Source organism: Ursus arctos, unplaced genomic scaffold (assembly GCF_023065955.2).
Source record: "Ursus arctos isolate Adak ecotype North America unplaced genomic scaffold, UrsArc2.0 scaffold_7, whole genome shotgun sequence".
Classification (NCBI taxonomy): domain Eukaryota; kingdom Metazoa; phylum Chordata; class Mammalia; order Carnivora; family Ursidae; genus Ursus; species Ursus arctos.
In genome coordinates, this window is record NW_026623089.1 from 19,531,998 (window position 1) to 19,555,004 (window position 23,007).

Here is a 23,007-nt window from a genome sequence, read left to right on the forward strand (position 1 = left end):
AGGGTAAGGGGGATTAGGAGTGGTTAGTGGGGTTGCATTTTAAGTAGGGTGGTCAGAGAAGGTTTCTTTGAGAAGGTGGTATATAAGGTGCATGGGGGCACAGTTGGTTAAGCATCTGCCTTCAGCTAAGGTCATAATCTCAGGGTCTTGGAATCAAGCCTGGCAACAGGCTCCCCACTCAGCTGAGAGTCTGCTTCTCCCTCTGCCCCTCTCCCTGCTCGTTCTCTCTCTCTCTCTCAAATACATAAATAGAATCTTTTCTTTTTTTTTTTTTAAAGAGAGAAGGTGATATATGTAAGCAAAGACTCAAAGGCAAGGTGAGAGAAAGGTGAGGAAGAGAGCCCTAATATTTGGGAGAAGAGCAAGTCCAAAGGCCCTGGGGCACCAGTGTGCCTAGTTTTCTCAAGGGTAGCAAGGAGGCTAGTTTAGCTGGAGTACAGTGAGCAAGGTGAGAATAGAAGGAAGTGAGGTTAGGGGCAGATCAACTAGAGCTTTTGGCTTGAGTGACATGAGGAACCATCAGAAAGTGCTAAGCAGAGTAGCAACATGACCTCAGACTTCAAAGGATTGACCTGGCTTCAATGTTTAGGCTAGAATGTGCAGGTGCCGGTGGCAGTAGGGAGGCCAGTGAAATCAATCACACAAGTGCGCCAGACCAGAGCAGGGACAGGTGGCTGTGGTGACAGGGGACGGATTAGGGATTCATTTTAAAAACAGGTCAACACCATTTTCTGACCGAGTGGATGTGGTGTTTGAACGAAGAGGGCAGGTATGACTCCAAGATTTTGGCCTGAGCATCCCGAAAGAATGGAGTAGCCACTGACTGAGATGGCCAAGACTGGTGGAGCACAGTTTTTTGTTTTGTTTTGATGCTTTGGGCCAGGAGCGCGGTTCAGACATGTTAAGTTTGAAGGGCTTGTTAGCTCTCCAAGTGGAGTGGCCAGCTGGGTTTTGACGTTGCCTGGGGAAGTGATTTTGGGGGACATCTCTGAAGCCTCAGGAAGTGAGGCCCTGCTGAAGTACTATCAGAACTGGCTCGTCTCTCTCCTCTCTGCGCTGCTAAAGGCCGGAACCTCCCTGGAGGGCAGCTCTTCGCGTCACAGCCCTTTCAGCCGGCAAAGCCCCTCTTTTTTCTCTTTGGGGAACAGTGAGAAAAATAAACAGAAATGATGCGCCGCGGCATGGCCTCCACCCCTTACTGGCTGCAGAGAAAGAGGCAAAGCCTGTTGGGGTGGAAACGTAGACCCGCCTCCAGCTTCCCGCGTCCCAGACGGGACTGGGGGAGCTCCAGGCTGGTGGGCGGGGCCTGCGGGTGGGCGGGGCCGCGGCGAGAGCGCACGCCACAGAAAGGGGCGTGGCCGCTCGCCTCGCGCGCCAGCAGCGTGCGCGCCGCCCTCGCTCCTTCCTGCTCTTCCCAGGGTGATCAGCTGGTCTGCGCTCCCCTGACGTGGGCCGGGGCACGTCACCGCCGAATGGCAGCCTCCAGAAAGGCACCGCGAGTAAGGTGAGGGACTCTGCCGGGGAGCCGGCGTCTGGGCAGTGCGCGATCCCCGGGGCCCGGACGCGCATGTTGCACCCCGGAGGACAGGAACGAGAAGGGGAGAAGCGGCAGGCGGCCCATCACAGTCTGGAGAGGGCGCCGGCTTGCGGGAGCCCCCCGAGTGGGAGCAAGGGGAGGGGGCCATGCAGCCAGGCAAGTTCCGGTTCGTTTCAGGAGGGCGGCGGGCACCCTCTGGCAGTCGGATCTCGGCCCCCGGACGTGTGTGCCTGCGGAGCTTCGGCGTTCAGCGCGAGGGGCGGTGGCCGTGTTTCACCTCTCCCCCTGGCTTGGCAGGAAGGCCCCCGCTGTTGCAGGAAGTTGGCCCCTCCAGGCGCCTCCGGGTGGCCAGAGAAGTGGGTGAGCCCCTGCCGTCGCCCCTTTTCCCGTGGAGTGTAATTTTGAGATTATAACCCTGACAATGCACCAGCAATTCGCCTTATTGATCTACCATTGCCAGGAAGATAGGCAAGCGCGGGCCCATCCCCACCCACATGGTTTCAGAGGTTGGGTAAGGGAATACTTTGGCATAATCTCTAGAAAGATCCCACCAGTAACCTGCCCTGGGCTCTCCCTGGGGACAGGGAGGTGGGAAGGATAATCTCCTGGTCTCAAACACATTTCAGCCTATACTCCCCCCACAACTAGGGTATACTTATTACAGCAGCTAACAAAGTGGGAGACAGAAATGTTCGGAGATCACAAAGACTGGAAACCAAAATCCCTGGCGATCCACACGGGATCAGGGATCAGCCATCCTCAGCCTGGTTGAGATTTAAATGAATAAATTTGGCAGCATGGTCAGGCTCACTCGCTGAACACAGACCATGGCTTGTACTTCTGATTGTGAGTGGACAGACCCCAAGCTGACCTTGACCTGGCCTTGGCCTTGCTTTGTCACGTTGGGGATGAGTGGAGAACCAGACCTATCCTGTGGAAGGATGTGGGGAGGTGTGGCAAACCTGGTGTGGTAGGAGTTGCACCTATGTTAAGTGCTGGCAATGGGGTTAGGCAAGTGGCTAGTGATGAATTAGGTCCTAGGCACATAAATAGCTTTGAGGACCGAGATTAGATTTATAGAATCACAATATTTTGGGGGCAGAAGGGTCTTTCGGTGTCAGCTGGCAGAGCTTCCTTACTGCACACAAAAGGCAACAGAGGGCTGAGAAAGGCCATTTGCCCCAGGCCCTTCCCCTAGTGGCAGAATTTAAGTGCTCTTCAGTGTAAACAAGTTCTTGTAGTTCAGATAAAATTGACTTAGGTAAAAAGGGGTTGATCTGGCTTCTAGTGCAGCTGAGTCCAGGAGACCAACACTGGCATCAGACTTGGCCTCTTTTTTGCATCTCTTGGCTCTGATTTCTTAAGTATTGACTTCGTTCTGAGGCAGACTTTCCTTCTGGGAGGTATGACCATTCTGTGCTGGCAACCCCAGCAGAAATAGAGCCCTCTTTCCTAATGGAGCACAAATCCCAGATCTGATTTCCAGTGGGCTGACTTGACCTTATGTTTATTCCTGAATCAGTTGTGGCCACAGGGATAGATTATCCAGGCCTGGGGCCCAGAACTTGGTGGGTGAGGGGATGAGATTCATCCCAAGTTCGTGGACTGAAAATGGAGACGGGACAGTTTCGGATGGAAACCATTGTGCTTTGACCAAAAGAGGGAGGGATGGATTTGGGGTGGGAAAAGACCACATTTCCCACTACTGCACCCTAAAACTTGTTTCAGTCTACCTTTATCTGAACTCCTGAGGTGTGATTGAGCAACTTGGTCCTTGTTTTGCCCCATCCTGAGTGATAGATGTGTATGATTTTCATCATGGACCAGGGTGTGGGGGATGATAAGCAACAGCCCTGGATTTCTTTAGAAAGAGAGAGAAGATGTACCCTTCCCATCTTATGCACAGATTGAACAGGGAGTTCTCTGCTTCTTTCCCCTTACCCACCTCCTGGCACATGGCCCATGGCACATGGCACATGGTGATGTTGAGAAGGTGTAGGCTGAAGAAGTCCTGGGAAGGAGAGAAGCACTGTGCTGGCAGTTGGGAGGCCTGGACTGTAGTTCTAGGCTACCTCTGTCACCAACCAGCTGTGAGGCTTCCAGCAAGTTGTTTGATCTCTGTTTCTGTTTCTTTGTCTAGAGGAGGGAGCTGAGTTGGATGGTCCCTGAGGTACATTGTAGCTCTAACATTTAAATGGTAGCCCTGCTTCAACTGAGCCTGAGAATGTGTCTGTTCACGTAAGTGAAGGGTGGCTGGATCTTGGATTCTGCAGTGACCAGGGTAGGACAGGAGCAGAACAACTGTAATGTTGAGCTGCTTCATGGCCCCTTTGATCCTGACAGGAAGGTAGAGGTAGTGATGCTAAGGGAGAGAGCTTGAATTCAAATTCCCCCATGAGCATCAGGGTCAGACTTGATTTCTTGACTTGATTTCTTGTTTCCGCTTTGCAGCGGAGGTATGTGGCCTGTGGCAAGTTATCTTTGTTCTCTTGTAAAGAGAATGAATAGAGCTACTTCTGAATAATTTCCCTCCAGCTCTCTTGCCTGTGTCCTAATTAGTCACTTCACTGGGACCAGTCAACTCCAAATGTACACAAACCGACTTCCTTGGCTCACCATCTTGTCAACAGGTATATGAAGTCAAGGGAAATCAGGTGACTATGTTACATGGATCTCTGTCCAAAAAAAAAGAGGTTTCTTACTTTGTAAAATGTTATAAAACACCTTTATTGAGATTTAATTCATGTACCACATAATTCATCTTTTTAAAACATACATTTCAGTGGCTTATAGAATATTCGCAAGAGTTGTACAATCATCACCACCATCGATTTTAAAACATCTTTATCCCCCTGCCAAAAGAAACCCTGTACACGTTAGCAGGCACGCCTCATTTCCCCCAGCTTCGCTGTAGCTCAGGGCAATGGCCAGTTACTTTCTGTCTATGGATTTGCCTCTTCTGGACATTGCATGTAGATTCATACAATATATGGTTCTCTGTGACTGGCTTTTTTCACTTAGCATAAAGTGCTTTCCAAGTTTACTATGTTGTAGCATGTTCTCATTATTTGATTCCTTTTTATTGACATAATATTCCATTGTATGGATAGACCACTTATTTATCTGTTCATCAGTAGATGGGCATTTGGGTTGTTTCTGCTTTTTGGATATTATGAATATGCTATGAACATTTGTATACAAGTTTTTATGTGGATTTAATGTTTTCAATTTCCCATACCTAGTGGAATTGGATAGGATAATTCTTTATTTAACGTTTTGAGGAACACTGGACTGTTTTCCAAAGTCACTACGTCACTTTATGTTCCCACCAGCAATGTTTGACGGTTCCAGTTTTTCCACATCCTTACCCATACTTGTTATTGTCTGTTTTTTTTTTTTTATAACTTTCCTAGTGGATGTGAAATTATATCTCATTTTGGTTTTGATTTGCATTTCCCTAGTGGATAAAGATGTTGAAAATCCTTTCATGTGCTCATTGGCCATTCGTATATCTTCTTTGAAGAAATGTCTATTCAGAAATGTCTATTCAGATGCCCTTGACCATTTTAAAACTGGGTGGTCTTTTTATTGTTGAGTTGTAATAGTTCTTTATATACTCTGGGTGTTCGACTCTTATCAGATATGAGTTGCAAATATTTTCTCTCATTTTATTGGTTGTCTTTTCACTTTGGTGGTATCCTTTGAAGTACAGAAGTCTTCAGTGAAGTCCAGTGTATCTCTTTTCTTTGGTTGCTTATGCTTCTGATGTCATATCTAGGAAATCATTGCCCATTCCAAGATCAGGCAGATTTATGTCTATTCTTCTAAGAAAACATTTATGTTTACGATCCATTTGAGTTAATTTTTATATATGGTCTGAGGGTAAAGGTTCAACTTCATTCTTTTGCATGTGGATATCCAGTTGTCCCAGCATTATTTGTTGAAGAGGCTATTTATTTTTTTCTCCATTGAGTAATTTTGGCACCATTGTCCAAAATTGACAATAGATGTGAGAGTTTATTTCTGAACTAATTCTGTTTCATTGATCTATAAGTCTGTCCTCATGCTACTATCAACACTATCTTGATTACTGTAGTTTTATTAGTTTTGACATCGGGAAGGATGAATCCTCCAACTTTGTTCCTTTTCAAGATTGATTTGGCTGTTCTGGATTGCATTTTCATATGAATTTTAGGATCTGCTTGTCAATTTTTGCATATACAAGCGAGTTGAAATTTGATAGGGATTGCCTCTAGATTATTTTGGGGAGTATTGCCATTTTAACAATATTGAGTCTTCCAGTCCATGAGCATGGAATGTCTTTCCATTTATTTAGGTTCCTTTAATTTCTTTCAACAATGTTTTGTAGTTTTCTGAGTATAAGTTTTGCATCTATTTTGTTAAATTTATTCCTAGGTACTTATTCTTTTGATGCTATTATAAATGAACTTTTCTTAATTTCATTTTTGGATTGTTAATTTTAAGTATATAGGAAAACAATTTATTATTGTATATTGATTTTGTATCCTGCGGCCTTGTTGAGCTTGTTTGTTCTAATTTTTTTTGTGTAGATTCTTTAGGATTTTCTATTTTGAAGATAATGCCCTTTGCAAGTAGAGATAATTTCACTTCTTTTCTAATCTAGATGCTTTCTATTTCAATTTTTGCCTAATAGCCCTGGATAGAACCTCCAGTACGATGTTGACTGAAGTAGCAAGATTGGACATCTCTGTCTCGTTTTTGATCTTAGGGGGAAAACACTCAGCCTTTTAACATTAAAGATGATGTTAGCTGGGGATTTTTGTAGTATTCTTGATCAGGTTGGGGAATCTCTCTTCTTCTGGTTTATGGAGTACTTTTATCATGAAGAGGTGTTGGATTTTGTCAAAATGCTTTTTCTCTGTCTGTTGAGGTGATCATGTAGTTTTTATTCTTTATTCTGTTGATAATTGTGTCTTACATTAATTTTTGTATGTTGAACCAGTCTTGCATTCTTGGGATAAATCCCATTTGGTGATGGTGTGTGATCCTTTTTGATGTTACTGGATTCAGTTTTGCTAGTATTTTCTTGAAGATATTTGCACTTATATTTATAAGAAATATTGATATGTCTTACTTTTTAATGAAAAAATGTATGATTCCCTCAATAAAGAACATCCCATTCTGTCCAACAAAATTAAATTGTCCATCAGAGAACAGGCCTGGAGTGATTGGTGAAAATGTCTGGTCTTCTGGTTCTGTGTGTAGTAGACTGAGCTAATTGCAGGCTCTTCTCCCTCTACTAACACATAAAAATGTGGTAAAATTATAACAGAATTACTTTTAAGTTCATAATTGAATAAAATCCAAGCCCTTTGTATAACCTGTAACAGGCTCCTTGTTGCCTCTCTGATCTTGTCTCCTAATCATGTACCGCCCTACCTGCCAGCACACGCAACCACACTGGCCTCCTGGCTTTCTCTGATGTATACCAGGCTTTCTCTGATGATGCCTTAGGGCCTTTGCACTTACAATTCCCCTTTTCTAGAACATTCTTTTCTTAGACATTCACATGGCTTGATCCCTCACTTTTTTTTTTAGGACTCTGGTAAAATATCATCTGTTATCAAAGATACTTTGCCTAGCAACCCCATATAAAATCACCTTTCACCTTACCTCTCTGACACTCTTCCTCTTGCCCTGCTTTACTTTTCTTAATAGAACATATACTTCCCGACAGACCATATTCTTGTTTTGTATCTGTTGCTGCTCTTCCTGGATCATCCTCTTTTCAGCATCCTCCAGCCCCTACCCCACACCCTTGTAAACCTCCTGAGATCAGAGATGTTGTCTATTTTGTTCACTGTTGTGTCTACAGTATGACCTGGATTATAGAAGAGTCTCAATGAGTATTTGTTGACCGAATGGACTTGAAAGAGAGAAATCCTCGCATGCCAGAAATGTAGGGGAACTTAAAGCTTGAATGGTAGCTGGTAAGCTGAGCCTGGGGAGGTTATCAGAATCTATAGGTCTTCACACCTGGGGTTCAGGGCATCAGACTATCACTGTATGGGGATAGGAGACTTGTGGGTAAATCTCCTATCTAAGAAAGTAAAGTGGAAATTAGTCTTATAAGCAAACAGCAGTGACAGTAGTGCCTGTATAATGCAGGACATGTCTAATTTTCATACATAAAGTAGTGTCTACTGAAGATAAGCTCTTAATAAAAGATTACAAAACATATAAGGAATAACTTACTGAGGGGGAGCCAGCAGACCCAGCAAACTTGAAAATTACTATCCCAAGACCACCTAATGGAGAGTCTGAAATGAATTCTAAAATAAGGGCCCCAAATAATTAAAGCTAAGAGAAGGAATAGAAACCATAGTTTCTATGGGATGTCATGAAGAAAGAGCAGGCAAATTTAAAAAGAACCAAAAAGAATTTATACATATGAAAAATAAAGTCATTGCAAATAAAATCTTTTTAGACTAGTTAGGAGATTAGACATAGCTGAAGAGAATTCAAGAATTAGAGGTTAGATCTGAGAATGTTTGCCTACCATGGTGCTGTTTCAGCTTTAAGTTTGTTTTATCTGAAACTTTTACTTATTTCGTTATGATACTGGGGTGAGAGTCCTTCTGAGTCACGAAGGAAAATTGCTAAGTCAAGTAGATATCCTCTCTAACTAAGCCTTGCCACGTTTCCTATGGTCAAAGTCTGCAATATCCTGTTCTTTCTCTTCTTAAGGGCGAATCACCAGGATTTTCAGCTGAAAAATTTAAGAATAATTGAGCCTAACGAGGTGACACAGTCAGGAGACGCAGGTGTGGAAACAGGTAATATTTTGCTTATTAATTAGATGGAATGTCTCAAAAGAATTTTAGGTCCCTGTACCCTAACCCTAAGTTGGGAGAGAAGAGAAGGTAAAGGATGAATAATTGTTCATGGCTGGGACGAAGGGGACATATATCTGGAAATTAAAAACCATTTTGTTCTTTGGGTTCTAGGTAGTTGGTTACTATTTATATATTTACCACTTTTTTAAGGTAGTAAGTTAGAGAATTATAATGTTTACATTTCCTATTTCTGGGGATTGGGCGGTGGTAGTAGAGGAGGAGATAGGTTATTATAGAAGATGCCCTATTCTGGGGTCTAGGGGTGCCTGGGCGGCTCAGTTGGTTGAGTTTCCCACTCTTGATTTTGGCTCAAGTCATGATCTCAGGCTTGTGAGATTGAGCCCTGCGTCAGACTCCAGGCTTAAGAGTCTCTCTCTCCTCCTTCTCACCCCCCTGTCCCAAAAGCCCAATTCTGGTTTTCCCCATCTCCAATGTAAACTTTTATTGACTACCTTAGAGATTGGCTTTCAATTTTTGTCATAAGATTTTGAAACAAAAGTTTATAGTCTATTACTCTGCTGTATAAATTATGCATTCAGGAAAGTCTTTTTGGGAAAAATTTCTGGAACCATGCTCTCTTGCCAGAACTGGTTAGTTGTGTTGTTGGGTTGCCAGAAACCTGAATTCTGAAAAGTGGTGTATTACTATATTTCTATCCCTTGAAAGCTAGTGCTTTTCTGTGGGCCACCCAGGAGAACCAGAGCATTTCCTTTTAGTCGACTGCAAAAATTGATTACCTGAAGTTCATAAACCACGACTGGTCTCTCTTTGGCAGAGCAATGCTGTAATTGCATGCAGCGAGGCCCCGTTTCTTTAAAAATATAGATAAATATATCCAACATATTTTGGGCCATATTAGGAGGGAGGAGAGCAAGAAGGAAGAAGGAAGGGGAAAACAAAGTAAGGAAAGGGAAACAGTAATAGAATTATCAAATGTACAGTTTAAAGAGAACTTCTCTTTAGTTTGTATGAAGAAATAGAGGTTCAGGGGACATCAGTTGTCTGAGGTTGCAGATCCCAACTGGAAATTGGAATCCACTTGTTTTGATTCCCTCGGTCTTAGAATACTTTAAGAGAGCCTCTCTCACGTCCTCTAGATAATATGGTATAATAGAGCATAGACTTGGGAGTTGGATAGATATTAGGTCCTGGTGCCTGATAATCCAGTTGACTAGGGCGAGTATTTAACTCTTGTTCCTTTATCTGTAAAATGGGAATACCGAAACCTCCCTTGGGAGGGTTATGTTGAGAATTAACCATGAATGTATGTAAAGCCCTTGGTCCTCGCTCAGCAGTGAGAGAAGCAGACCACTGCCTCTGAAGCTGTTGATGCTGGAGGAGCAGCCTGGCATCTATGCGTGTGTTAAGATGCTGAAATTGGAGTAAACTAGCCCCTTCTATTCTTATAACAAGGCGTGTAGGAAACCCAGCTGGTGCTGCAGATCCAGGTTCAAATAATATTTCTTGAGCTTTTATAATGTACCAGGTGCTGTGCATGGTGCTTTCACACGTGTTGTTTCAAGTTGAATTCTCCTACCCACCCAGTGAGGTAAATACGGTGTGCTTTTCATGTACTTCTAAGCAGTGGAAAGTTTTGTTTATGATAAATGCTGAAGGTTTCGGAACTTCTAAAAGCGGGCCCACATATGCAAGAGACTTTGAAATGAGTCATTCTCTTTAAAGCATGATTTAAAAATACCTGGCAGCGTATGGGCTAATGTTACATCATGGACTAGGCTTGTTGCTCTTGGCTTCCTACTTCCCTGCACACCCTGATTAACTCTTGGCTGCTTCTAAATTTCTGAAAGTAATGGAATGTGGAATGAGCAGGTGCTGTAATACGGCGTCATCTGATATCCTAGCTCTCTTCTTTCGCTGAGGATTCATTACTGTTGATTCTATTGAGTCTGAAAAGATCATGACATGAAGTTGGGGCATTCCCTCAGCCATCTTTGAGTGAGCATATGTAAGTGTTAGGTGGTGGGCTAGATCCTGGGATTCAGGAATGTGGATGACATGTCCCTGTCTTAAGGAGAAGCAACATATATACCTGTTGCACTGTTTATCACTTGGCTTTCAGAGTTAGTTAATTGTGTATCTAACTCTGAATTGCACACACATAACATTTACTACGTGCCAGGCACTGCTTCTGAGGGCTTTTTTTTTTTTTTAAGATTTTATTTATTTATTTGACCGAGAAAGAGACAACCAGCAAGAGCGGGAACACAAGCAGGGGGAGTGGGAGAGGAAGAAGCAGGCTCCTAGTGGAGCAGGGAGCCTGATGTGGGGCTCAGTCCCAGGACTCTGGGATCATGCCCTGAGCCGAAGGCAGACGCTTAACGACTGAGCCACCCAGGCGCCCCCTGAGTGCTTTGTACATAGTAACCTGTTTGGTCTGCGTAAGACTCTCATCTCTGTCTTGGCTGCTTCTTGTACTTGTACCAGCTTTGTCCCCTCCTCAGCTAGCTGCTCACCCCTTCAGTCACTTTCACGGCCTCTTGTGCTTGTGGCTACAGCTGCCCCAGTCACCTTTGTGCATTGTCACCACCTCAGTGGAAGCTACTTCCATGGCCACAGCCCATAGCTTTGGCTGCTGCCCATCACTGTCTTCCTCACCTTTGCTGTGGCTGCCGCTTACCATGTCCTAACTGTGGGTTGTGTTATTGGGAGTTCTTTCTTTGGGTCTGATATGGTGACAAAGAAGTGGCTGCATCTGACCCAGGACGCCAACCAAATGCGAAGGGCGTGGAGGAGGAGGAGAAGGGAGCAGGGGCAGTGGTGATGGCAGGTGGCATTGTTTAGGGAAGTGTGAAATGCCACTGTAGTGGAGTAAGTCCAGTCAAGAGGAAGAAAGTGACGATGAGGCAGGAGTTGGTGATGAAGGCCAGAATGTGGCGGTGACGAGGCAGGTTCTGGTGCCCAGGAGCCAGAGGATGCCTTTGACCAGTTCCATTTCGCCTTTGATGGTTTTCAGTTTGTAATTGAGGATTTTGTGCTTGCCATTGGTTCTGTTGACTTTATTGATGAAGTCTGTGACTGATAATGTTGATACATACTATAGTCATTGATATGAACACCCGGTCAGTGCCATCGAAATCCTTAAGTCAGAATGTGCCCATGTAGAAGCCGAATTCTATAAGAAAATTAATGATCTTGACAGAAAATACATTGGCTTCTATCGTATATTTGCTTTTTAAGATTCCAGATGCCCAGGCTGTACTCCAGACTAATTAAATTAGAAGTCCCCCAGGTAGGTCTGTTTTGCAGCCAAGGTTGAAATACTGCTCCAAAAGAAGTCTGCATTTTGGCTTGACTCTTTTTAATGTTAACTTGCTTAGAAACCCCTGAAAAATGTCATAATAAAGTTTCAGATGCTGGCAGGCTTGCAAGGTCACAGTGGGCTTTATTTTAAACCCAGTTGGAGGTGTTGACATATAAACTTAGGTTGGATCAGGGAATCGTGATCTCCCTTTCTTAGGTAGATGAGAAATTACAGGTTCAGTAGATTAGACAAAAGGAAAGGATGCTCCCCTGTAAAGTATTCAGAAGCAGCTATAATGCAGGGAACATGGGCATGTTTGCATTGTGACTAGGACCATTTCCAGTGACTCTGTCTTTAAGTACTTCTGGCCTTTGGAGACTCTGAGATGGAGTTCTGAGGCTGGTGGTTGAAGCTTCCCTTGCAAATTAAGAATGGGGCACTTTTTCAATGAGTCCCAAGATAAGTATAGTACCTCATAGGGAAATCTATGGGAGGTTACCATCATGACTGAGACTTCTGTAGCCCCAGTTGCTGGTGATGATGGAGAAGAAGCAGATGAAAATGTTGAAGAAAAAGAAACTTAAAAAGACCCATACCTAGCAGAGTTCAAGCTACAGTGAGTCAAGGTGTCAATCCTTGAAGGTAACTGGTAGTTTAATGGCCCTAGTATAACTCTTCATTATGTACAGCATTGTTTGTTAGGATGTTTTTGGTTAAGTAAAATATTTTTTATTTGTTTAAAAAATGAGTTGGCAAAATCTGAAACCCTGGCAGCACCAGATGCTGGTGAGGAAGTGGAGCAATAGGAGCTTTCATTCATTAATGGCAGGAGTGCAGTATGGTGCAGCCACTTTGGAAGACAGTTGGCAGTTTCTTACAAAACTAAATATATTCTTACCTTACGATCCAGTGGGCAGGCCCCTTGGCATTTACCCAAAGGCGTTGAAAACTTACGTCCACACAAAAACCTGTACATGGATGTTTATGGCAGCTTCATACATAATGGCCAAAACTTGGAAGTAACCAAGGTGACCTTCAGGAAATGAATATGAATTGACTGTGGTACATCCAGACAACGGACTGTTATTCATCACCAAAAAGAAATGAGCTACCCAGCCATGAAAAGACACAGGAGAACCTTAAATACATACTGCTTTGTGAAAGAAGCCAGTCTGAAAAGCCTATGTATTATGTGATTCCAGTTGTTTGACTTTTTGGAAAAGGCAAAACTATGAAGACAGTAAAAAGAGTAGTCATTTTCAGGGATTGGGGGGCAGTGAGAGGAGGGATGAAGAGATTGAGCAGAGAGGATTTTTAGGGCAATGAAAACTATTAAGCTATTTGTGTCATACTGTAACACTGGATACGTGACGTTATGCGTTTGTCAAAACCTATGGAATGTACCACACCAGGAGCGAATCCTAATATGAACTGTGGGTTTAGGGGGATAATAACGTGTCAGTGTATGTTCATCAGTAATAACAAATATACCACTCTGGCAAGAGATCTTTTTTTAAAATTTTTTAAGAGAGATTTTATTTATTTATTTGACAGAGAGAGACAGCAAGAGAGGGAACACAAGCAGGGGGAGTGTGAGCCGGAGAAGCAGGCTTCCCGCTGAGCAGGGAGCCCGATGTGGGGCTCGATCCCAGGACCCTGGGATCTTGACCTGAGTCGAAGGCAGATGCTTAACGACTGAGCCACCCGGGCGCCCTGGCAAGGGATCTTTTTAAAAAAAATTTATTTTATTTTTTTTCAAGTTTTTATTTAAATTCCAGTTAGTTAACATATAATGTGGTATTAGTTGCAAGTGTACAATTTAGTGATTCAACACTTACTTACAGTGTCGGGTGCTCATCACAAGTGCTCTCCTTAATCCCCCTCCCTCATCCCTCTGCCCACTTCCCCTCTGGTAACCATTAGTTCTCTATAGTTAGGAGTCGTTTCTTGGTTTTCCTCTCCTTCCCCACCCCACCCATGTTCGTTTGTTTTGTTTCTTAAATTCCCCATATGAATGAAATCATATGGTATTTGTCTTTCTCTGACTGACTTATTTCGCTTAGCATAATGCTCTCTAGCTCCATTGGTGGGGGGTCTTAATTGTGGGAGAGGCTGTGTGTATGGTGGGAGAAGGGACGTATATGGGGACTCTGTATTTTCTGCTCAGTTTTGCTGTGAGTCTATAACTCTTTTAAAAAAAAAAATCTATTTAAAAAATGAGCTGGAAAAACTCACTATTCTACCAGAATTCTAACAGTATAGTTATGTGCCACTAAATGGGATATAGGAAAATATGTATGGTCACTGTTTTATAATTGGCTTTTTGTGAAGTTGTTTTGTTATATACCCGGGACTATAGCTAGAAATAGTCATGTGCTCTAGTGAATACCTACTATCAGCTGGGTGTGTGACCTCAAGGAGAAGCAGATTGGAGCCTCAGTGGTCTCTGTTCACTGCTCTAAAATATGGCGGGAGTGGCGCGCCTGGGTGGCGCAGTCGTTAAGCGGCTGCCTTAGGTTCAGGGAGTGATCCTGGCGTTCTGGGATTGAGCCCCACATCAGGCTTCTCTGCTGGGAGCCTGCTTCTTCCTCTCCCACTCCCCCTGCTTGTGTTCCCTCTCTTGCTGGCTGTCTCTCTCTGTCAAATAAATAAAATCTTAAAATAAAATAAAAAATAAATACATAAAATAATATAATATAATATAATATAATATAATATAATATAATATAATATGGTGGGAGCAGAGTAGATCCAGGGTTTTCAAACTGAGCCCTAAAGGGGTCCCTAGGAGTCTATCCCAGTAAAGCTGGATTTTTTGGGGGAGGGAGTCACCAGCTCAAGAAAATACAAAATAGAAACAGAAATAGAAAAATCATTAAAAAAAAATGTTAAATGTAGTCTTACTAGAAAATTTTAAACTTTTACTAATTTCTGTGTACTCAAAAAGAGCATTGTCTCTGAGTGAGTAGACTATTTCTATGTGATAAAGGCACAGATGATGCAAGCTGACTTTTAAATCACTTTAGTTAGTTCTTCAAAAAAACCTTTTCTCAAAAAAATATTGATATCAGTGAGCAGTTCTGATAAATCATACTATATGACACCTATAGATATATGACTAGATAAGATTCACCACTGAGCAGGGAGCCTGATGTGGGGCTCGATCCCTTGACCCTGGGATCATGACCTGAGCCCAAGGCAGACACTTAACCGACTGAGCCACCCGGGCGCCCCTTGTTATCTGTTTTTAATTACCCACCAGTGTTGGTGTCTTTGCAAGTTAAATAAAGGTCTGTGTAATTTTTTTTTTTTTGGTTTGTATAACTTTTAATGATTTTGTAGTGTACTATTGTATGTATTATAGTATTTTCCCCCATTTTTTTTTTACTATAAACAAATATAAACAGGTATCTTTGTGCATTTATTTATCTCTTTAGAATATAGTTCTGGAAGTGAAAGAAGTAACTGACCAGTTTGGAAGTGAGCATTAGTAGCGCAACCTTTCTTGCCACAAATGGCTATTTGGAAGTTGTACATGAGCACTGTGAACTGTCAAGCTTCTGGGACCCTTGGTTTTGGTCTGGTGGTGGGGTGGTCAGTTTGAGGATGCGGCCGGGTTAGGTCAGCTGGCACGTGCGTCTCTAGGGCTCCCTTTGAACTAGTCATTGAGTCGCATCGGGCAGGCTGGTTTTGGAACTAACTCTCCTGTTGTTGCAGACGGCGGAATGGCTCCAAAGGTCACCTCAGAGCTGCTTCGGCAGCTGAGACAAGCCATGAGGAACACGGAGTATGTGACAGAACCGATCCAGGCCTACATCATCCCGTCGGGAGATGCCCACCAGGTACTGAGTGGAGATGGGCTGGTGATGGATCTCATCAGCCTCTCCTCTGTTTTCATTCTTTTCTCCCATCCCCAGTGTGTTTGTAGGATTCTAGTTGTCAGTCCACAACTAAGCATGTCCTCCAGGGCTTGGCACAGGGACCTGTGTCTAATAGGGTCTCACCGAATGCTTGTTGATTTGGCCCTGGCTTCCTTATTTCGGGTGAATATAGCCAGCTTTCAATACCTTGTGGAAGCATTAGTGGACAGATGAAGGAACAGAGGTCTGGGCCTTTGTGTTGCTGACACATTTTACCCATCTCTTCTGCCACACCCTGTCCTTACAAGAATTGTCTGTCCTCCCTTCTCCCCACCCAGATGGTCCCATCCCTCTTGATGTGGCTGGAGGAACAGCCAGAAAGTTGTCATGGATCTCTACACCAGCAGATTTTAGGGGTAATTCTGAATACCACCTTTCCTCTCCTTCCCCTCCCCCCCACAACCATTACCTTTGATGGAAGCAACTCGGTACGTGCCTTTTACCTGTGAGAACACTAGTGACCTAAATATGGAGGGACTCGGGTTTGGAGAGGTAGAGACTGCATGTGATGGGGCAGAAGGGTGAAAGGATTCTAGTATCTACTCTTGCAGGTCATTGAGTCAGCAAGTGTTTGAATATCTATACCATGGCCATGGGACTGCAGGGTTCCAAAGACGAATTGAAGATTGAGTTCCTGCCCTCACTATGCTTATGGTTTGATAGAGGGATGAGACAACTTCCATAGAGCTCTTCCATAGAGTTGTCTGTACATATATGTTTTATAGCCTTTGCTTATGTGCAAGGCACTGCCCCAGGTGTGGTGTAGGACACGAACATGAGAATGGTCCTGTTCTCAAGAAGCATACAGTTGAGTAATGGCGTAAAGACATGTCTGTATAACGAGGTGGAGTGTGGATGTGCCATCAAGAAAATCCCGACAAAGCACTGTGGAAGTTTGAGGGTGAGAGGGAAGGTGAGAGAGAAGATGACGGAAGTCTTCACGAGCAGGGGAGGCATTTGAACTGGATGTTAAAGAATGGGTAGAGTTGGATAAATGGAGGAAGTGGAAAGAATTCTAGGTGGGAAGGTTAGTAGGAGCAAAGGCAGAGAAGCAGGGAAGGTTGGAGTACTTTTCAAAAACACTATGGCAAATTCCCCTGGCAGAAACCCAAGGAGGGCATAAGCAATAGGGGGAAATACAGCTGGCGCGGTAGGATCCTTTAGTTGCAGGTAATAGAAACTGCCTTGAGATCCTTTGAACAATAAAAAGGCTTTCTAAGGGTTTAGGGGCAGGGCCACTGCTTTGGCAGAACTCCAGCTTGTGAATGGTGGTCTCTGGACTTGTGGAATGTCAGGGCCTCAGATGGGGTATCTCATGGAAACTGAGGGCAGGAATGCAGCTGGCCCAGAACAACTGGGATGGGAAGGGTTTCAGCTCTCGCCATAGATCAGTTTCTCCCTTTTTTAGGCAACAAGGTAGACGGTAAATAGGAGGTCATCCAACAGTTCCCACATTTATATCTCTTGATCTTTTACTTTCAAGATACCAGATTGAGCTAGAACCGTAAGCCCAAATCCAGAGTCCTGGGTGAGAACTTGAATAGCGTAGTAGCTTGGGGTTTACCCTTGGTCCTGGTGTGTGTGTGCGTGCGTGTGTCTGTCTGTCTGTGCATATGTGGGATGGCATGTGGTGCAGACATGACTGATGAGGGTCTACCGTGATGGAGGGGCAGCATGTAAGAAATTACTGTAAATTGAGCAAAGTTGCCAAAAGGTGTCCACTTTAACTAGCCCCTTTTCTGCCCCTCCCCAAAGGTGTCAAACCCCATGGTTGTGACAATAGTGTTAACCAGGGATAGCAGGAAGATTGGACCCCTGCCTGGAAACAAGATTTCCTGGCCTCAGGAGCAAATGAAGGGCTGAAATGAATAACCAAAGGGGTTAGATAATTTGAGGCAACAGCATAAAGTTCAGTATACTTGGATGTTTAGAACAGTATTCTGCAAACAGCATTCTACAGTATTCCTGTTGTGTCTCATAAGGTGTTCTGCAAAAGGAGTATTCAGTGGTCAAGAAAAGAGTGAAATAAACGGAGCAGCTTCTTTTTATTATTATGGTAAACAAGTGTAACATTAAATTTATAATCTCAACTATTTTTTTTAAAGATTTTATTTATTTATTTGAGAGAGCGAGTGAGAGAGAGTGAGCCCAGGTCGGGGGGGGGGGCTTCTGGGGAAGGGCAGAGAGAGAGGGAGAAGCAGACTCCCCACTGAGCAGGAAACCCAACATGGGGCTCAGTCCAAGGACTCTGGGATCATGACCTGACCTGAAGGTAGATGCTTAACTGACTGAGCCACCCAGGCGTCCCCATCTCAACTGTTTCTAAGTATACAGTACAGTAGTGTTAACGGGTGCACATTGTTGTATAATAGATCTCTAGAAGTCTTTCATCTTTTTTTTTTTTTATTTTTTTTTTAAATTTTTTTTTTAAAGATTTTATTTATTTATTCGACAGAGATAGAGACAGCCAGCGAGAGAGGGAACACAAGCAGGGGGAGTGGGAGAGGAAGAAGCAGGCTCATAGTGGAGGAGCCCGATGTGGGGCTCGATGTGGGGCTCGATCCCATAACACCGGGATCACGCCCTGAGCCGAAGGCAGACGCCTAACCCCTGTGCCACCCAGGCGCCCCTAGAAGTCTTTCATCTTATAGAACCGAAACTCTGTACCCACTGAACAACCCCCACCCTTGCCTCCCACTAATCACCACTCTACTTTCTGTTTGACCGCTTTATCTACCTCATATAAGTGGAATCATACAGCATTATCTTTTTGTGACTGGCTTATTTCACTTAGTATAATGTCTTCAAGGTTTGTCCATGGTGTAGCTTATGACAGAATTTCCTCTTTAAAGGCTGAATGATAATCCATTGTATGTGTATACATTTTTTTTTTATACACCACATTTTAAAAAATCCGTTCATCTATTGATGAATACTTAGGTTGCTTCCAGCTCTTGGCTCTTGTAAATAATGCTGCAGTGAATATGGGTGTATAAATGTCTCGTCAGGATCCTGTTCTCAATTCTTTTAGATATATACCCAGAAGTGGAATTGCTGAATCATACAGTAATTTTTTTTTTTTTTTTAAGTAAACTCTACCCCCGTGGGGCTCAACTCAGGATCCCAAGATCAAGAGTTGCATGCTGTATGGACTGAGCCAACCAGGCACTCCAGTAATTCTATTTTTAATTTTTTGAGGAACCTCTATACTGCTTTCTGTGGTGGCTGTACCATTTTACATTCTCACAGCCGTGCACAAGGGTTCCAGTTTCTCTACATACTTGCCAACACTTCTTTTTTTTTTTTTTTTTCAATAGTGGAATGCTAACAGATATGAAGTAATACCTCATTGTGGTTTTGATTTCCATTTTCACGATGATTAGTGATATTGAGCATCTTTTTATATGCTTCTTGGCCGTCTGTATGTCTCTTTCAGAGAAATGTCTATTCAAGTCCTTCGCCCTTTTGAACAGTTCTTAACTGCAGGACTTCTCAGGGCCTTTAATATGGAAATGTGCACTGTGCAACTCTAAGGAGAGAATGAAGTATTTAGCATTTTCTAGACTTAAATGTCCATGGAATTCCCACGGTCATCTCAGGGGTAGGCTCAGAGACTCAGTGTTCCGTGGAGTTCCTTGGTCTGTTGATCCACAGCAGTATGGTCTGTTGATCCACAACAGTACTTTTCATGCTATAATGGGTCAGAACTTGATCCTCGAGGAGGTGAGAGGAAAGGCAGATCCTTGTGTGGAGAGGAGAAGCCGCTGAAGACGAGGGTTCTGCATGTAAAAGTGGGTGAAGGGGAGGCAAGAGAATGTGAGATAGGAGTATCGGAGAAGTAGCACATCTGGCTGGAGCGGGGGTAGTGGCCTGTGAGGAAGCCATGGTGGCGGGGTACATTACTGTTAGATTTGAGTAGGCGGTGGGGAGGTGGGGGGAGGTGGGTACGGTTTAGGGTGGGGGTGGTCACAATTCTTCCACTCACCTCTGTTCTCTGGGATAGACGGACAAGATTGCCCACCTTCGCAGGCACCGGAGTCTCATCGTGGTTGAGGACTAGATGAATACGTAGGTTGGCCAGCACAGCCTGAGCTGAGGCACGATGGGAGGTCTGGGTAACAGGCACCCCAGCATTTTAGAAGGACCGCCTCTAGCCTTGTCCCTGAGGAAATCCTTCTTTTCCCCCCTGCCTCCTGCCAGGGCCAGGCTTTAGCCTTTGAACTTGGGCTTCATGTCATGTGGATTCTGTGCTGATGTACCAGTGGTTTTCATTTTCTGCCTTTCAAGCACCAGATGGTTGCCCTGGACTGATTTGATTGCAGCTGTTTTATCTCAATATTGAGCAGGATGGTGGATCCTGTGGTGGGAGCACATTATATAGCAATTGGTGTGGGGTCTTCTCTAAGTCCCTGCCTCGGTCCGGGTTCTCCAGAGAGACCGAACCAATAGAATATATAGAGATATCTACGTAGAGGGAGACTTATCCTGAGGGATGGGCTCCTACATTAGCTCCCCTGGTTCTCAGACCTTCGGGTTTGAACTAGAACTATACCACCAGTGTTCCTGGCTCTCCAGCCTGCAGACAGCACCAATGGCATGTGTCCCTGTCTGAGTTAAAGGCCTGAGAACCAGGAATGCTGATTTCTGAGGGCAGAAGAAGACAGATGTCTCAGCTCAAATGAGAGAGCAGATTTGACTTTCCTCTCTACTTTTGTTCCATTCAGACCTTCAGTGGATGGGATGCTGAACACATTGGGCCATCTTTAGTCTGCTGATTCAGATGTTGTCTCTTCCAGAAACCACCTCACAGAAATAGCCAGAAATACTGTTTTACCAGCTAGCTATCTGGGGATGCCTTAACCCAGTCAAGGTGACAGAAAATTCACCATCCCAGTCCCCTAGCACAGTGTCGTGTGAAATTGGGTCTCTCCTCCGAGAGGGTCACACAGCCTGTTGCAGAGTCCCAGTCGAAGACTTCTTATGGTTCTACTTCATTGGGGAGCCTTCACCTCCAGGGGAGGCCTCGGTGTAGGAAAGGCTGGACCGTGAATGTTATTTGAATTGAAGTTCAAAGTTTCTGGTTAAGGGTGGGTTGGGATTTCAGTTTGTATTCTTCTGCCTGGAGTTAGGATACAATCTATATGTTTACTGGTAGGGGATGTCCTTGTAGCCAAGATAAGCCAAGTTTGTTTTGATATTCGTGGTTCTGGGTGCTGTTTGTGAGTTGTGTTTTTTTGTTTTTTTTGGTCTGTGTGTGTCATTATAAAGCTGTTTCTAGTCTGATACCCTGATTTGGGCTGAATATGCCCAGAGCAGTTCTTTGTTAAACTGGGGGCACGGCAGTGAGACTGACTGAAGCACAGGGGATATTCCAGGCTCTCCCCAGCTCTTCATCCCCTGCTCATGATCCCAGCATATTAGAATTGGATGGCTTCTCCCTGGATGAGGAAGCTGAGAGTCAGGAATTTAGTTTTTTTTCAGATAGTTACGGGACCCACTGAGGACTTTTGAACAAGAGGGTGACGTGATCAATCAAAGGAGTAATGGTTAGTGTGAATTGGAGAAGGGACGTACTGGGAACTGAGAAGGCATTGGGAGACCATTGCAGCATCTTGGGAGTCCGGGTATGGAGGGCTTGGACTTGATGCTGGCCTTAGGAGCAGAGAAGAGGGGAAGGATTTGGAGGAGAAGCGGTAGAACACAGATTGAGTGTGGACTTTACAGGCAGATGGCAGAGGGGCTCGGGAAGGTTGGAACCTGGGAGGGTTCGTGATGCCATCCAGAGAAACAAATGAGAAGTCCTGAGTTCCTTGTTTCAGTTCCTTTGGCGAGGTGGGGTGTAGTTGGGGTGATGGCTAAGTGGGACTCTGGGCCCTTGCCAGGACTGTGAGGACAAGGAGCAAGGGTTGGCTTTGTGTGTGACCTGCCGCAGCAGCCTTCTCAGTAATAGAGAGGCTGCTGTTCTCTGTGGCTCTTGTTCCTAATTGTTTCGTTTCAGACTAGATTCAGGGTTGATGGAATTTCTCCTACGGGTGGGGAAGGGAGGGTGTTGGAGAATGAAGGGGAATCTTGAATTCTGTCCTTTGTGTACTTTCCAAAACACAAATACACACACCCACACACTGTTCCGTGCTAGAGAGAAAATGCACCCCAAATGCATAATTGCGCAAGGACCAGGCACTCCGGGAGTCTGCTTCTCGCTGTCCTCTGCAACTCTAAGGGTTCGTTCTTTGTAAACCCAGAGCAAGGCTTGTGGTAATCATGAATTTGGGCCCAGGGGGACTTTCACAGTGAGGAATTGTCCATTCTTTCTGGTAATCTGGATGCTTTCATGTACCATCTAAGTCAAACATTGAGATTTGTTGGTGCCACTGGCTCTAAACCAGGAGAATCATTGGTTGGGGCCAGAGCTGTGCCAGCACTGCCTTTTAGAAATCCAGATTCTTTATCCTCCCCATCTTTAAGGCTTCATATTCTGCTCTTGGGCGTAGTTTAACCAAAGGGTCATGTTCTGTCAGAGGCGACTGCCAACTTGAGTTTTTGGCTATTTTTATGGTTCCTTCTTCTGGAAGACTTGAATCAGATTTTCCTAACCTCTGTCCTACTCCCATTCTTCCTGGAGTCGGCTTCCTGTTTTGTATTTCTTAAACAGACTCTCTCGTAGGGTGGAGTAGTGATTTTTATCATAGAGTGATTTTATCCACTGTATTAATTAGAGTATTGCTAGCTGTGGTAACACATCTTACGGTTTCAGTGGCCTGGTACTTGTCTCTTGTTTATGTAGTGGTCTGGAGTGGGTGTTTTTGGTTAGTGGGTGATACTAAGAGCAGAGTGATTCAGATATCCAGGCTCTTTCCATCCTCTGATGCCATTACTCCAGCTGGTGGAAGGGGGGAGGAGTATGGAGAGGCCACACGCTTTTTAACTGTCCTGACCCAGACATCACCTCGGCCCCACATTCCATTGGTGAGAACTAGTCATGTGACCCCACCTAGATGCATGGGGACCTGGGAAATGAAGTCCTAGATGGGAATATAGTTGTTGGCAAGAGTAGGGGGTTTTGTTATCATCACCTAAGGCAGGGCATGGTCCTGAAAAATTCTGATGCGTGGGAGTTCTCGGAGTGGAGTGGGTCAGAAAGCTTTGTGGAAGAGGGCATGTTAGAGCTGGGTGTTGAGAGGTGGCTAAGGCTTTTTTTTGTTTTTTTTTTTTCTTATTTGTAGATGTGCTTTATTTGGCTGTGTATTATTAATGTTGATTGAATTAGATGCCAATGCTTAAAAGTTAGGTGATCTCTCATGAATGCATATATATTTAGCTTCTGAAATACTGAGGGGTGGGAACATGTGGCCGGCATTCTATGAGAAGAGCTGTTCTCTGGAAAAGTCACTTCCTTATCCTGCTTTACTT

General features: G+C 44.2%; 1 protein-coding gene across 5 annotated transcripts in view; it reads left to right on the forward strand.

Annotated features, from left to right (window-relative positions):
- Positions 1-1,348: 1,348 nt before the first annotated feature.
- XPNPEP1 (X-prolyl aminopeptidase 1) overlaps positions 1,349-23,007 on the forward strand; it is a 51,545-nt gene continuing 29,886 nt past the window's right edge. The window contains exons 1-4 of one of the 5 annotated variants that reach the window (XM_057308408.1): positions 1,407-1,504; positions 1,715-1,897; positions 8,267-8,355; positions 15,395-15,519. In XM_057308408.1, the coding sequence (XP_057164391.1) occupies positions 1,473-1,504; positions 1,715-1,897; positions 8,267-8,355; positions 15,395-15,519 (429 nt within the window). In that variant the 5' untranslated portion in view covers positions 1,407-1,472. Of the gene's footprint in view, positions 1,505-1,714; positions 1,898-8,266; positions 8,356-15,394; positions 15,520-23,007 lie in introns of all 5 variants that reach the window. The other 4 variants (XM_057308407.1, XM_026494070.4, XM_026494071.4 and 1 more) reach the window with 4 other exon arrangements.